The following is a 15,385-nucleotide window of genomic DNA, read 5'->3' as shown; positions in this document are numbered from 1 at the left end:
ATTTTTATCAAGTCATTTTAAAGTTTTACTATAGCGACATATTTTTATCAAGTCATTTTTAAAGTTTTACTTATGTCTATATTTTAATAAATTAAAATTAAATTAAAACTAAAATTATTAAGAAATGAGTAAGCACTTCAAGTCTCATTATATATATATTAGTTTTTATTGGTTGAGCATATAAAATATAATTTGTATACTTTGATGCAATTACAAAGTTCCGACGTGACATGGTCATGAAACGCCCACGTGATTGACAACTTCACGTGCCACTAGTGGTACTCCATGTAGGTAATTAATGGAAACCATGAGGAAAGAGTTATGGGAATTTAATTATTCAATATATTTCATTGAATCGATTGATTTATTTGCCTCGTTGTTCATATATATATATATATATATATATATATATATATATGATTTTTCCTCTAGGACTTAATTGTATGCCAAAAAATGATCTCCTAATATATTCTCAAATAAATCGATGAGTCGTTAATTTTTTTTTAATAATTGAATTCCATTGAAATTTAAGTTTATAATTTTAAAAATTACTTTAATATCAATAAATTAAAATTCATTAATTATAAAGTTATTAAATCTAAGAGACTTAAGCTTCTTCTTCATCTTTGTAATAAAAAGATAAATTTTTTTTACTAAATTTGTTAATTATGAAATCAAGATATAAATATATAGAATCTATGTATTTAATAAATGGATTCATCATACATATTGCATATATATGTAAGAAGATTAAAAAAAAAAAGAAAATTTTTACCTAAACTAGGTACACTATGAATTAAAGATACAAATATGTGGATCTATGTATTTAATAAATGAGTCCTATCATATATTTTATATCTTAGATCAATGATGAATCAAGTTTAAACAAGAAAAATTGAAAAAAAAATTCTTGGCTAAGCTTTTTATATTAATAATTCAAAATATAAATATACAGAATTCATGAATTTAATAAGTAGGTCTGATTATATTATCTTGAATCGATAATAAATTAGATTTAGACAAAGAAAATTTAAAATAATTACCTAAATTCAGTCTACTATAAACATAAATATAAGATATAAATATATGATAACAATGTAATCATTCAATTTTCAAGAGAATCTTAATTTTATCTCGGCTAATAGTTCCAATTCCAAAGCTCAAATGCCTAGTAAAGAGTGCGAATCATGCAAGTTAGTAATATTTTTACAGGAATTTAAAGTCCTGAAAATATAATGGAATAGTTGAGATTGGATGAAGTAGCCCTTCATCGCATTGTGCTTAATGAATTTGCGTGCAATTATTTGAAGTTTCATTTTTCTTTTACATGAGAAAAAAAAAATAACAGACATGAGAAAATAATTATACTTAATAATAGAAATAACCATTGAACACTCATCATGTGCCAAACATTTCTTCCTCTTCGTGTCTATTGTTATATTGAATGATTTTATTTATTTGTTTATTTATAAATGGCTATGTTATATATAGAGAGTGTTGATCAAGATAAGATCCGCAGAGACGAAAATGTTAAAGTGGATGAGTGGCCATACTAAATTAGATAAAGTCAGAACGAGTATTAGAGAAAATGTAGGAGTGGTGTCAATCGAGTATAAGTTGAGAGAAGAGAGGTTGAAGTGGTTTGGCATGTTGGTAGACATATGGACGCTCCATTAGACAAACAGAGCACATTAGGGGTTGGTTGGTTAGAGGATAGAAAGAAAAAGGTAGACCTAAATTGATTGACTTGAAGGAGAGTAGATAACATTAACATATTTATGAGGATCTAACTCAAAATCGTTTAGAATAGAGAAATATATATATATATAGGTAGCCATGTATATATTCACAAGCAGAAGAACGGAGATATTTTTGTTGGCTCAAACGATCAGGAGCCACAGATTTCTCTGCACAACTATGAAGATGGTGCACATAAAATTTGAGTAAACTAGCAGTGTTGGTGGTGAGAGATGCAGCAGGTGGCCGGTGGTCCGGTTAGTAAGGGACATCCCCGTGGCAACATGGTGTATTATCTCCTTTCTGCAGGCTGGCTCTTTAACTTTTTCAATTTTTCTATAACATCTGCACCGTGGCTAACTACTCTGTTTTTTGGATGTCGGGGACGGGACGGTCTAATCTGTTCTGTCAATGCTCATTTCCAAGAAAAGATGTTGTTCCTTGTAATAGCCAGAACAATAAATATACATATTGAAGAAGCTCAAGTTAATTTTGTTTCGCAGGAATACCTTTTGCTAATTGTAAAAATTAAAATCGGCAAAACCATATACTATATATATAGTTTGTCGACATTTAGATTTAATCAAGTTTGATTTACTGTGTACTTTGTGACTCGACAGATTCCCTTCTGTGTAGTGCAAGAGTTGTCGTAGACATGGGTACGGTTCAATTTCAGACTCGAATTAGAATATGTCTGGTGATTTCAGTTTTAAGAGTTGAGAATTTAGAATTGGATTAAAGGGTTCTCTTTAGTTTTGATTTATTTTTATTCAATTTATTACAGATTGAATTGAGATTGAATTGATTTGGACAAATTCAACCATCAATTTTTTTTATTCTATTAAAAGAGAAAAATTCAATTTTTTACTTGGATAATAAAACTAATTGCGTTCTCAACAGGAGAATTTAAATTACTCTGAAAGGATTAGTCTTATGTGAAACATAAAACAGATATAGAGAACTTCAAGGCTGAGGTATCTTCTGTTTTTGGATCAGCTATAAGAATTTTCAACATAATGCATGAGAAAATAGAAGGAAAAGGACATTAGTAGTTGGAGCAAAGGGGAGGGAGAGAGAAAAGGCGGCAAAAGTCATGTGTTTTGGGAACTTGAACCAATGGCATTGGCACTTACCAGCTTGTCTATGGAATTTATCAATGCTTTAACTCTATATAATCCAATGCTGCTAAGCTTTGGCTTCTGGGATCTGTATACAGAACACTGGATTTCTGTTAAGGCCAGCATCACCACATCCACCTGCAAGTGTCTCAACTCTTAAATCTAAACACAAGACTTCTCCAAAATGAAGGTAAGAGAAATGACTGTCCTCTTTGTCTTTACCGTTTTAATTGAGGATAATTAATTAATTAATTAATAAGTACGTAATTAATTAATTATTTCTCCAACAATTGCAGATATTCGGTTGGATGCAAAACAAACTCAATGGCAGGCATGGCACCAAGCAACTTAATTCTATTTCAGTCAATCGTACGCCCTCTTTAGCCTTTTGTTTAACTTTTATATACGCAGGATTTCTTATTCTTAATTAATTTAGCTTGTCATCGTGTCAATGCCTAATATTGCTTGAACAGACCTCCATACACACCAAGAACCTCGAAACCAAGAATTCAGCGATTGGCCTCATGGATTGCTGGCAATCGGTACGTTTGGAAACAGCAACATAAAAGAAGATTCCAACAAAGCTAACTCTGTTCAAGAAAATCTATCCCAAGATCATCTGCAACAGCTTACACTTGAAGAAGTAGTAAAACTTCATGATGAGGTAAAATCATTATTGCGTAATGATACACAATCACATACTGCTAAGCTAGCAATAGACAAGCTTCTCAATGGCAATCCCAGCTCGGACGATGAAAAAGATTGCCATCTTCAAGGCAGCACCTCACAATTCTTGGCACAGGGAAAGGAACATGCTTGGATAATACAGGCAGTGCAATGAACAAAAAGTCCTTGTCATTTCTTCTGAAGAAGATGCTTGTTTGCAGAGGTGGATTTACTCCTACCCCTATCCTAAGAGATCAGGTCCCAGAGTCCAGAATGGAAAAGGTAGATATATACCTGTATACTCATTTATATAAAATGTCTAAATTATGCATGTATGTTTAGGTTTTGTCACTTACATGGCTGGATTTTAATATGCAGATATTGAGGGCAACATTTTACAAGAAGATATATCCCCAAAACCCAAGTTCAACTTCGTCTACCAAGAAATACTTGGAGAATAAACACAAGCCAAGGCCTGTCAGCGAGGATGGCATAAATCACAAGGATGACAAGGGAAGTAAATGGGTCAAGACAGATTCTGAATGTAAGTGTACATATTATGGGGCTAATGGGGTTTCCAAGTTGAAAGTTCGCATAAAAAAACATAATTATCTGTTGTTTATTAACACCATTTTGAATTGCAGATATAGTTTTGGAGATATAATTAAACTAATTACCTCTTCCCGGCAGTGAAGAATATATTACTTGGTATTAGCCAGATATTGCTTCTTAATTGTTCAGTTCATGACAAAACAAACAAATCATATTATTTGATCCAATTTTAATTATAAGTTAAACTATTCTGCAGAAAAACACATGCTTCTGAGCTTTGGATGCACTGAGATGAACAGTTGAACCTAATCATTGAAGCGAAAGCTGTCTTCATTCTTCATGAATAATTCCTGGAATATATGATCTATGTGGATGATCCAATGATTGATGTGTACATGAACTTAATGATTTTTTTTCCTTTACCATTATTGGTTGGCTGTAATCTGTATGGACAGTATGGTGCTAGCTAGCACAAGGACAAATCCCCCACGTCTCTCCTTGTTCTTTAATTTCTTTCATTTAATTTTCCATATTTAGCTTAGTTTAATATATACATCTACCCTTTCTTCAATTCCAATGTATATCTCACATGTGTATACCCTTGATTTCTATCCCTCCTCTACCCCTCTATTGTAGGAGAAAATATTATATGTAATATGTTTTTATAAAAAGAAAAAAAATATGACAAATTTGCATGGACCAAGTCCCTGTTAAGAAACTCCAACGAAATGCAACACTATCGCTGATCTTTACTTTCCATCTTCAATGGATTATCTCAATTCTCAACTATACATCCGATGGTCTACGTTTACAGAGGTTTTCCCATGTGGGAGGAGAATTTTTAGAATAACGGTTTGCATGTAGAACAGTTTTAGGCTTTGTTTGGCAATAGTTTTTAAGATAGCATTTAGTATTTTGACACTAATTAAAATATTACTTCTTTTATTTATATTATTTATTGGTATAGTATTATACTAGTATTTAAAGGATGAGGGAGTGTTTTAACTAGATCAATAAGATTATCAGCTAATTCAGCATTTATTTTTTTTACTAAACACTTCTGATTTAACAGTTATATAAATAGCTAACTACTGGCAGTTAGTAAAATAACTGACAGCTATTAAAACAACAAACAATTACTATAACAACTAATATTGCCAAATAGGACATTAATGGTTGCCCATGGATCCTGCTATAATTAAGAAATAAAATCTATTTATTATATATATAATGATTGCACATGCACGAGAGATTTAATTAAGCATGAATACCTACTACTTTGTCAATAAAGATATATATGCACCAGATGCACCCAATAATTTTCTTTTAGAACTTTATCACTTTATTAACTTCAAATAAATCTAACGAAATAAAATTAAAATTTTACTTGTGTCTTCAAATTTAACGTTTTAATTTTTAAATTCATTTAAATTCAGAGTTTATGAGTGTGAATTGTTAATAAAAATCTTTTTACTTATATGTTAATTTTTGTTTTTGTATCGCTTGATAACATTAGCCATTTAAGAAGAAAATAAACACTTTTGGAAAAAGATTGTGATTAAAAAAATTAAATTTAGAACTTTTTTTTCTATTTTTATTCAATTAAATAATATTTTTTTCAATTTTATCAGTGAATTGATTGTCAGAGTCAATTTTTTCTATTTATGATAGTAAAATGTATCTCTAATTTTACCATAACTCTTCCCATTTTTATTTGTGAACGTTGATCATGTGATTATCGCCAATGGACTCTTGACAATGGCACGCTCTAGGGATAAATAATTAATTCACATGGACAATCAGATTAACTATTAATAATTTAATCGAAGTAGTTATTGTTGATAATTTTGTTTTTATCCTTCCTTTTTTAAATTAGTCTTGGGCCTGTTTGGCAATCGTTTTTAAGATAGTATTTAACATTTTGATTTTAATTAAAACATGAAATAGTTTATGAAAAGTTACTCTTCTAAATTTTTATAAATTGAGAGAGCGATTTCACTATAGTCAATAATATAATATCATTATTTTATATATAACAATTAATATAACATTTATTTTAATCGTACACTTCTACTTTAGATCACTATATAAATAGTTAATGACTTATAATTAATATCTAACAGCTAACAACTAGTCAAATAATTATCATTGAGAATAAAATGAGTGTTAATTAAGATGATATCATCATATTCAATATAGATAATCAAATACTTCAGTACAAAAATGTGTTAAATTAATAGTGAAAGGACAACCATAAGGATACAAGAGATTAATTTTCTGTTGACTATAAAACAGGCATAGATAATATCCTAATGTACCAAAAAAAAAAAATAGTGAAAGGAGTAAAAAGGAAATGGAGTAGACCTAAAATGATGTATGGAAAGAAATAGCATCAAAATATTTATAATTTTTAAATATTGATGTGAGATTTTCTCTAATAGAAACAAATAGTAAAAAATAATCGATATAAGTGACCATACTAATTTGAGATTAATACTCAGTTATTGTTATGGTGATGAAATAGAAGTTTCATGCCTGCAGCACCTTGCCCAATATTATATTGGTGGCCATCTCCATATAATTTTCGGACGGATGCACCAGTCTTTGGGAAACCTGGGCATTCTGGGATTCGAGGCATTCTTCAGACTGGTAGGGCATGTTCAAGACTCATGACGCGGAGGTTTTTGCAAAAGAGCTCTTCTTCTTTCTCCTTTAATTTATGGCTCACATATTAATGGTATTATTATTGAATCAGATTCGTTTGCTGATATTTCTTCAATCAATTCTTTTGATGGAAATAGAACTTAGCATTGACAAATTGGAAGAATTCGATCCCCAACATTTCTGTTCATCATGTTCTTAGAGAATGTAATTCATTTGCTGATTGTCTTGCTAAGCAGGGAGTAACAAGAACCTCTGAATTCGTTGCTTGGTTCTAATTCGGTTCTGGACACGCTTGTGCTGGTTGTCATCACCAAGCTTGAGCAAGAGTTTGAGAGGCTTGTAGAAAGTTCAGTCAGGGTTCCACAACTCGAAGCTAATTTTGAACAATTTGCCTTCTCAGATGATTTTGTCTTCGTTGCTACATTAGGCTATGTTGCTGCTGATCTTTTTTCAGGTGTTGATGCTCTTCCACTAATTTCTGCTCAACATATGCTGCTTGGCTGTTTCACTGATGGACCTGTCAATTTGTCCCTGAAGTTTGCAAGGCTCTTGATATTGCTACCGTGCATTTTGACTTGGTATGCAGCCTCTCTCTGGTTTTTTCATTCAACGTGCAAGTGTTAGGATTGAATGAATTGGGTTAGGAATATTGACCATTGGGTAAACTTCCATGTTAATTTTTCCCAGGTTATTTCAATAATAATTTCTCTGATTTATCCAAAAAAAGGGGGAAGAAAAATTACTACTGATCTGCATGATAGAAAATTATCAGCATCACCATTATGAGCCTAAGCTTGATCCAAAATACGGGGGAAAAAAACTTATTCGAAAATAACTCTGGTACAGGCTTTTATTTTCCTTCAGATGTATACTCTACAATAAGGACTAAGGGCTTATCTTCAATCAGGATACGTGAGCAAAGAGATGAGATGCTCATGACTGGGAAACCGTGAAATGAGCTCAGAGCATTTTGCCAGTTCAAAATCCAGAAACTGAAATGCAGGGGCACAAGTGCAGCCTACTAGAGAGAAGTGGCTCGGTCTCCTCGGTGCAGCCTTGGCAACTGCCCCATCTGGGGAAATGATGTAGTCCTTCGTTGGAAATGCACCAAACCAGACATTTGGAGGCACAGTGTACTGTGGTTGCTGGTTGTCTCCAGTTAGATCAGACCCTAGGCATGTTAGTTTGACCTGCCCGTCTGTCTCATTCAATTCCAATACCTGAAAGAGTACATGATCCATTAGAAATTAGAGAAGGTAAAATAACAGCTCGTGCTACAAAATGAAGACATTGAGAATCCGGAACACTGGAATTTCACAATGGTATGATATTGACATGTTGGAAATAGGATCATATTTTGGATTTATGAGATGATTTATAAATCAAATTCACTTCCCTTCTTACAATTATGCATGAGTTTGCAGAATTACATACAGAAAACATTTCACCATATAGGGTGAAGGTTTAGCCTTTGGAGCTTGGACTATGTACCGGTCATGGGGTTGAAATGTCCACAAAAAGGGTAACCATAAACCTATTATAAATAGCCATGATTTTTCTAACACCAAGTTCAAATGATAAAAGGCAAATTAGCTATGATGTTTTGAATTTCGATAAATTCAAATTTGCAGCTAGAATTTGACAGCGATGCATATAATATCACCTTCCAAACTGCTTTAACCTTAAGCTAGTCAAATATATATACATTTGTACCTTAATAGTCTTTTACTGTTTAAAGGAAAATCAAGAAATTAGCATCAATTCATTTTATGGATCCTCTTCTATCAAATAGTAAAAGGTTTGGGCTTGGCCGCATATCAATGCTCTTGGGCACCCAGTTACATAAATTAAAATGGAAGGCCAAAATTGTTTACAAGAAGTAACTGGGTATCAGGCTCTCACGTAAAATCCATTGTATATAATTAAACATGTTTAGCAACTGACCTAACCTCCAAGGACCCATTTGTGGTCAGATGTGTGAGCCATGGACTCCCATATAATGACCTAATGCAACTCCTAGGGATGAACATCAAATGAAAGTCATCTCATCAATTATGAGCAGAAATACCAACAATAAATGCAAGACTACATCAAATTCAAGAAGGCCAAAATGAATTGGCCCAGACATCCATCACGCATAAAATGTATTTAGGAGAATGCTGACAAAGGCACAAAGGAAGACATGGATTTAGATAAGCTACAAGACAGATCCTTGATTTAATTGAATTTTGTAAATGCCTGACAACTACAACTTGAAATCATAATTCAATAGCGCTTAGCACATTTGAATTTGAAGGACAAGCTAACAAATTGTGAGAACAATAAGCCGCTGGTGAACCATCAAATCATCTTCAATATCTAAACAATTTAGAGAAACCTACATCTTACAGAATGAATCAATATGCCAAATGATGTCAGTGAAGTTGGATGATTACCCATCAAATGACTGTCAGAAACTGAAATAGCTGATGATGAAAATTAAACTAAAAGGAGGACAAGGCAATTCCATGCCAGGATTAAAAATAAGTGCTAAACTAAGGTCAGCCATACCGTAATAGGTTCTCCCAAATAAAAATGCCAGGTTTCTGCACATGGGATGCGATGAAGATGTGAAACACTCCCAGATGGTAGTAAAAAGTAGATAGCTGTGCTGACTGGGCGATCAACCTTATCTATACATAATTTATGGCAATATTACTAAATCAGTTAATAATAAGAACATAGAAGTGAGACTATTTAGTTGCAGGCTCTAAAGTTTGAATCTAACTAGCAAAACTCCCCCTACCCTAATTATCCCTAATGACAATAACAATAATCATAGTGACTGCACACACTAAGAATTTCAAAATCAAATCAACATTTTTACTTTAAAATTTACAGTTTCAGTTAAATGAATGGTCTGTATGCCATCAAAACGCTAAAGATTCTCTGACATGGCACATTGGTTATAACCAATAATTCACAAAACCAAATGAGAGATAAGAGCAACATATAGAACCAAACTAGAAGATTCAAATGAGGAGGGAGAAGTTGCTAGTTTTGCCACAAGTTATTAGCAATTTTTCTAGCTCAATTAAAACCCAGATCAGTTATGCTCGCCCAATTTCATTTTATTTGGAATTCTAATTCGATGAAATTCAAAAACTTTGCCAAGTCAAAAACAATGCAAGGTTCATGAGTCCAAATAATAACCAAATCTACGCTGAATCCTTCATTCAACAACCTATTCATACGCAACCAAAAGGAGCCTGAACTCGAAGTCAACAAAATTAAAGTATGAGAAGCTCAAAGGCGTTTTAAAACCAACCATAAAAAAAGAAAGGAACAAAATAGCTTATGTAATAGCTGTCAGCATCTTCACAGCCTCAGATCCATTAAACCAAATCATGGAGGAAGAGAAAACGTAGCCTGATTTATAGTAGATGAGATAAACATAGCCTGATTTGTAGTAGATGAGATTCATGACTAATGAAAGTATCAATAGCTATAGCTCAAAAGGGAAAAAGAAAAGGCATGTGAAAAAAAAAAAAAAAAAAAAACTTACATCTAGAGGGAAGTTGAGAAGTGGAAAGACTGACAGATGCATCTCTAAAGGTTTCACAGAAGAATCCACCTTCTGGGTGGGGTTGAAGATTCAACTTTTTCACAAGTTCTGATGTAGAAGCCATGTCAAAGTTCTACCTTGCCAGATGATAGATCTTAAGATATTTCCGCGTTAGGTGTGCATGGACTCTTACTTGTAGCAATGGTCGGATGTAAAATAAATAAGGACCGACGGTCACCTGAAGAATGACTGATCAACAACTTTCTTCGTGGAAAAGTATTTAATAATTTTATAAAACTTGTTATTATGTTTTTTTTTTATAATTAATTATCAATTTTTTTCTTAATCTCTAATTTATTTAATATCTTTCACATCAAACAAAATAAAATCCCTCCTCCTTTCATTTTACTTTTTTTTTTTTACTCCCCTGGTTCTCCTCTCTTTTGTTTCATCTTTATTTTTCTCAAAATATTTTATATTTCTTTCTATTGTGTCAACTTCTTATCATATCATAGAACTTTTTATTTTAAAAGCTAATTTTTTACTAAATGACAAGATTTAAAAAAAAAAAACTTTTAGACAAGTACACATATAATTTACTCTCTTTTTTTTAATTGATTATTTTTAGCACAAATTGATTTTTTTTTAAAGGACTCTTAATGAATTATGTTGAACACTTTTTTTTAATTGATTATTCTACACACTCTATTGTACACCTATAATTACTTGTATATAATTTATATATATTGATAATTTGAAAAACTCCTAATAAATTTTAAATCATTTGTAGATGGTAGATTTAGGCAAAAATTTGTTAGACTCTTTGTTTTTTTTTTAATAATAAATATGCTTAATTCACTTAATTTTTATAAAAATTGAAACTCATTAAAAAAAACCAAAATGTAGTGTAATAATTTATTATTTGTTTGAACTTTCTACAATTTATTGTAGGGAAATTGAAAGTTGATAATGAGATAGATAAATAAAAAAAAATTTAAATACCAAAACCTTACTTTTCATACTTACAACCTTTTTTTTAATAAATCTAATGGTGATATCTAGTCTTCATGCAAGGCTTATCTTTATTTGTAGTCTAATAATTTGAAAATTTTTGTTTTAGTCTTTCAAAAATTCAGCTTTGTGGGAATGAATAACTTCTTAAGATTATTACAAAAAATATAATGACCCAAGTAAAATATGATGACTCAAATTAAAGAATTATGTTAAACAAATATAAGAATTTCTTGTTTAATCATACTTCAATGTCTACTTGCTTCTCATTTAAATGATTTACTTCAAATAAACTAGTGCCTTATTTTAGATTTTATTTCTCATTGAACTTGATGAGCATAAAAATCATAATAATATTTTTAAAGTTATTTGTTTATTTATTTATTATAGGTACCATGGATTTTGATTTAAATGAAAGTCAAGATACTCTTTCTGATGGGATGACTGATTGGGAAGATCATAATGAAGAAATACAAGATATTGAGAATGATAAATTTGCTATTACAGATCCATATATAGGAATGAAATTCAATTCGCATATTGAGGCATATTCTTATTACCAAAGTTAGGCTAAATTTTCAAGATTTGGTGTCTCTACTATAGCTTCTCGTCGTTCAAAAGCTTCCAAAGAATTTATTGATGCCAAATATGCTTGCACAAAATATGGCCAAAAGCGAGAATCAAATGCTACAAATCCTTAACCTTGTTTGAAAATAGGTTGTCAAGCAAAACTACACATAAAATAGAGAAATAATGGGAAGTGGGTTGTTCATAGTTAATTTCATCAATGATCATAACCATGATCTCTTTTCAAATCATGCACATTATTTTCCTTGTCATGGGACTATCACATCATCACAAAAGAATGATATAAGCACTTTGCACACGATAGGGGTAAGGACAAGTCAAATATTTGCTGTATTGGCTAAGCAACATGCAGTTATCAAATTATTGGTTGCTTAGAGAAAGATGTTAGGAATCATCTTGACAAAGAGAGGTGTTTAGAATTAGAAGCAGGTGATGCAAATGCAATGATTGAGTATTTTATGTGTATGAAAGATAATGATAATAACTTCTTTATGTAGTTGATTTTGATAAGGAACACCGCTTGAAAAATGATTTTTGGGCGCATGGAGATGGGAGGAGTGATTATCAAATTTTTGGAGATGTTTCTTTTAATACTACTTATATTACAAATAAATACAAGATGCTTCCTTGCTCCTTTCATTAGAGTAAATAATCATTGTCAGTCAATTATATTAGGATATGCCTTTGCTTACAAATGAAACAGTCCAAACTTTTACTTGGTGTAACACTCCTAATTTTTAAATTAATTATTTTATGGGTAGATATTAATATTTTATTTTATTTGAATTTGGAAAATTATTTGAAATTTTTTGGATTTTAGAAATCAGTTTCGATTTTTCGAAAATATAAAACTTTGATGATTTTTAAAAATTAATTTAAAGACCACATGACAAAACTAAAAATATATTTGGACTCTACGAATTTTTCTGAGTTTTCTAAAATTTTTTTCAAAATTTTTTATCTTCATTTTTTATTCCAGGGCAGCACAAAAATTCAATTTCGGATATCTTGAATGGAACAGGCCGAATCAAACCGGACTAGATCAGACCGATCGAATCGAACCTGCCCATTTTCTTTTTTCTTCTTCTCCTTCGCGCGCCCCCGACACCCTCCGTCTCTCTATAGTTTTCTCTCTGCTCTCTCCTCCTCTTGCCTCCCCACCGCCACCCCAGCTTGCCGGCGCACCACCTCACTCTTCCTCACCACCACTCAGAAGGCCGTAAAAATGTGCCCAAAGGCACTTATGCGTGTAGCACACCATTTCATCTTCCCAACCAAAATCCGGCCGATCCGGCCACTGATTGGACCGAGTCTTGTGCCAAAACCCATATACACCTCGAGAGCTTTTCATAGACACCAAGAACACTAAAATCCATATAGCGGTTTGTCCTATTTTTGCCCGGAAAATTTTAGCCCATTTTGAATTTCGGGCTAGATTTCTCAAAAATCGTAAACCCCACCAAAAATCTGAGAGTACCTGAGTGCTCCACTCATCAAGAGCTTAGCGACAATACCCATTTCAAATTTTTTCGATACTGTTTTTTGGTGAGTCCCACGAGACTTCACAGTATTTTTCTGAGCATTAAATGAGCTTAGAAAATTTTGTAAAATTATATACTAACCCTCATGTTGTGGAATTCGCGTAGGTACATTCAATTCGCGAAAATTCAACAGTTGTTCGAATCTACAATTTTGGGCCAGGCAAACAGGCTACCGAAAAAGTCTCTGAATTGGGTCAAGATTATAGGCTACCTCATCATTTTCAGATGTTCCGGACGCGACTCCAGGGTCGAAATTGGCATAGGTAAACCTGAACCCTCATTTTTCTTAATTATCTAGTGCTTGATTTCAATTAAAAATCTATAAAATATTCGTGGTAGGTTAGAAAAATATAATTCTTTTTGCGTTAGCTCTATAATATTGCTGAGGACCGCGAGGCAAAGTTTTAGAATTTTTAGAGCTCATTTGGGTAGTTTTTGCAAAAAGGGTAAATGTAGGGACTAAATTGTAATTTTTTAAATTGTGGTTGTTGACTGTTTGGATGGGCCTAGGAGGGGCCATGTGATGTGATTGAGTTGTGGATGTGTGGCTTGTGAATATAGAAGTGTAATTTGAACCCTTTTTCAGATTGGGTAGGTTCTAGGTATAGGGGAGACTCTGCCGAATTTTCGGCACAACTTAGGGTGTCTTTGGTCTTTTCTAAGCATGTATTGAGTCAAATATATTAAATAATTGCTATAAAATTATCAGGTAAGCTGGGACAGCCTTCCTCCTCCACCCAGCCGCCGTAGTGACCTCGGTTAAGTTTGTGAGTAAAATATTAATTTTAATTATAATTTCGATATTATTATATGTTCAAGCATGTCCATGCATCACTTATAAATATGTATTTATGTAGTTAAACACTAGGCACGTTTTATATTGCATTCATAATTGATAAAGTGCTATGGATGTTGTTTGTGATAATTTAGAGCAGTGTGCGTGTGTTGGCATACGTGTGGTATGGTATTGGATATGGACAAGACGGGTAGACACGGCTTGAGAGAAACTCGCTGGGACCCGGTCCTTTATGGATAAGTCAGGGTAAACATGGCTTGAGAGATACTTGCTGGGACTTTGTGCTTGGTTTATTAAGTGAAAGTCCGGCTTGAGAGACACTCGTTGGCAGAGGTTGGATTAAGAGAGCTGTATAAGGGATCAGCTCCCATATATGTACTGTTTGTACAGTTTTGGGTGGGTGAGTGCTCCAAATTGCCTTTTTACTGCTATGATGTGGTTTGTATGAAAATTAATGATGATGTTGCATTTCCATTCCTTAGAATGCATTAGCTTTAGTTAGCTATAGAAATTGTGATTAAAATTAGAATTTTACTCTCTGAGTCAAAAGCTCACTCCTATTCATCTATTTTTCTAGGCTACAGGAGGATTATTTGTTGTGGCTAACCTGCTCTTCTTCTTCGCAGGTCCATTAATAGTATTTAATGTATTTTGTTCAATTGAGTTAAATTTTAGACTCCGCATGTGTTAGAAGTACTTATTTTTATTTTGGGCCTGTATTATAAAAGTTATGTTAGACCTGTAAAATTATTAACTGTATGTATAACTGGATTGGATGAGGGAGCTAAGCTCCCATTGGATTTTTGATATTATAAGCATGTGGAGGGTGAGCTGAGCTCCCCAATTTATTTTATATTGTGTTCACAAGTCGGGCGAGTCAAAAACTCTCCGTTGAATGGTCCATTTTATGGCCGGACTCTGTTCGGTTAAATTCTTGAAATTGGGCCCAAATGGGCCTTAGGATTGAGTTGGGGAATAATTAGGCTTACTATGGGCCTCGGGGGCTTTAGGCTAGCCTAAGTCCTAGTGCCGATCCGGCCCATAGGTTGGGTCATGACAAATATGGTATTAGAGCTTAGGCTCTAGATTCATAGGGAATATATGTCTAAAGTGTTGGAAAGAGTCTAATAGGTGTCACATGCAGAGAATAGGGTCCACATTCGTCCTT

At 32.7% G+C, this 15,385-nt stretch overlaps 1 protein-coding gene and 1 pseudogene across 1 annotated transcript; one reads left to right on the top strand and one right to left on the bottom strand.

Annotated features, from left to right (window-relative positions):
* Positions 1-2,790: 2,790 nt before the first annotated feature.
* LOC131179087 (protein DEEPER ROOTING 1-like) lies at positions 2,791-4,650 on the top strand (annotated as a pseudogene).
* A 2,842-nt stretch (positions 4,651-7,492) lies between these two features.
* Positions 7,493-10,536, bottom strand: LOC131179365 (uncharacterized). Its single transcript, XM_058146182.1, has 3 exons — positions 10,282-10,536; positions 9,288-9,409; positions 7,493-7,957 (listed from the first exon to the last, which is right to left on the bottom strand). Exons 1-3 carry the CDS (start codon positions 10,403-10,405, stop codon positions 7,637-7,639), a joined length of 567 nt encoding a protein of 188 aa, XP_058002165.1. The 5' UTR covers positions 10,406-10,536; the 3' UTR covers positions 7,493-7,636.
* Between the last annotated feature and the right edge of the window lie 4,849 nt (positions 10,537-15,385).

Source organism: Hevea brasiliensis, chromosome 4 (assembly GCF_030052815.1).
Source record: "Hevea brasiliensis isolate MT/VB/25A 57/8 chromosome 4, ASM3005281v1, whole genome shotgun sequence".
Taxonomy (NCBI): domain Eukaryota; kingdom Viridiplantae; phylum Streptophyta; class Magnoliopsida; order Malpighiales; family Euphorbiaceae; genus Hevea; species Hevea brasiliensis.
This window is presented reverse-complemented; position numbering and strand designations above follow the sequence as displayed.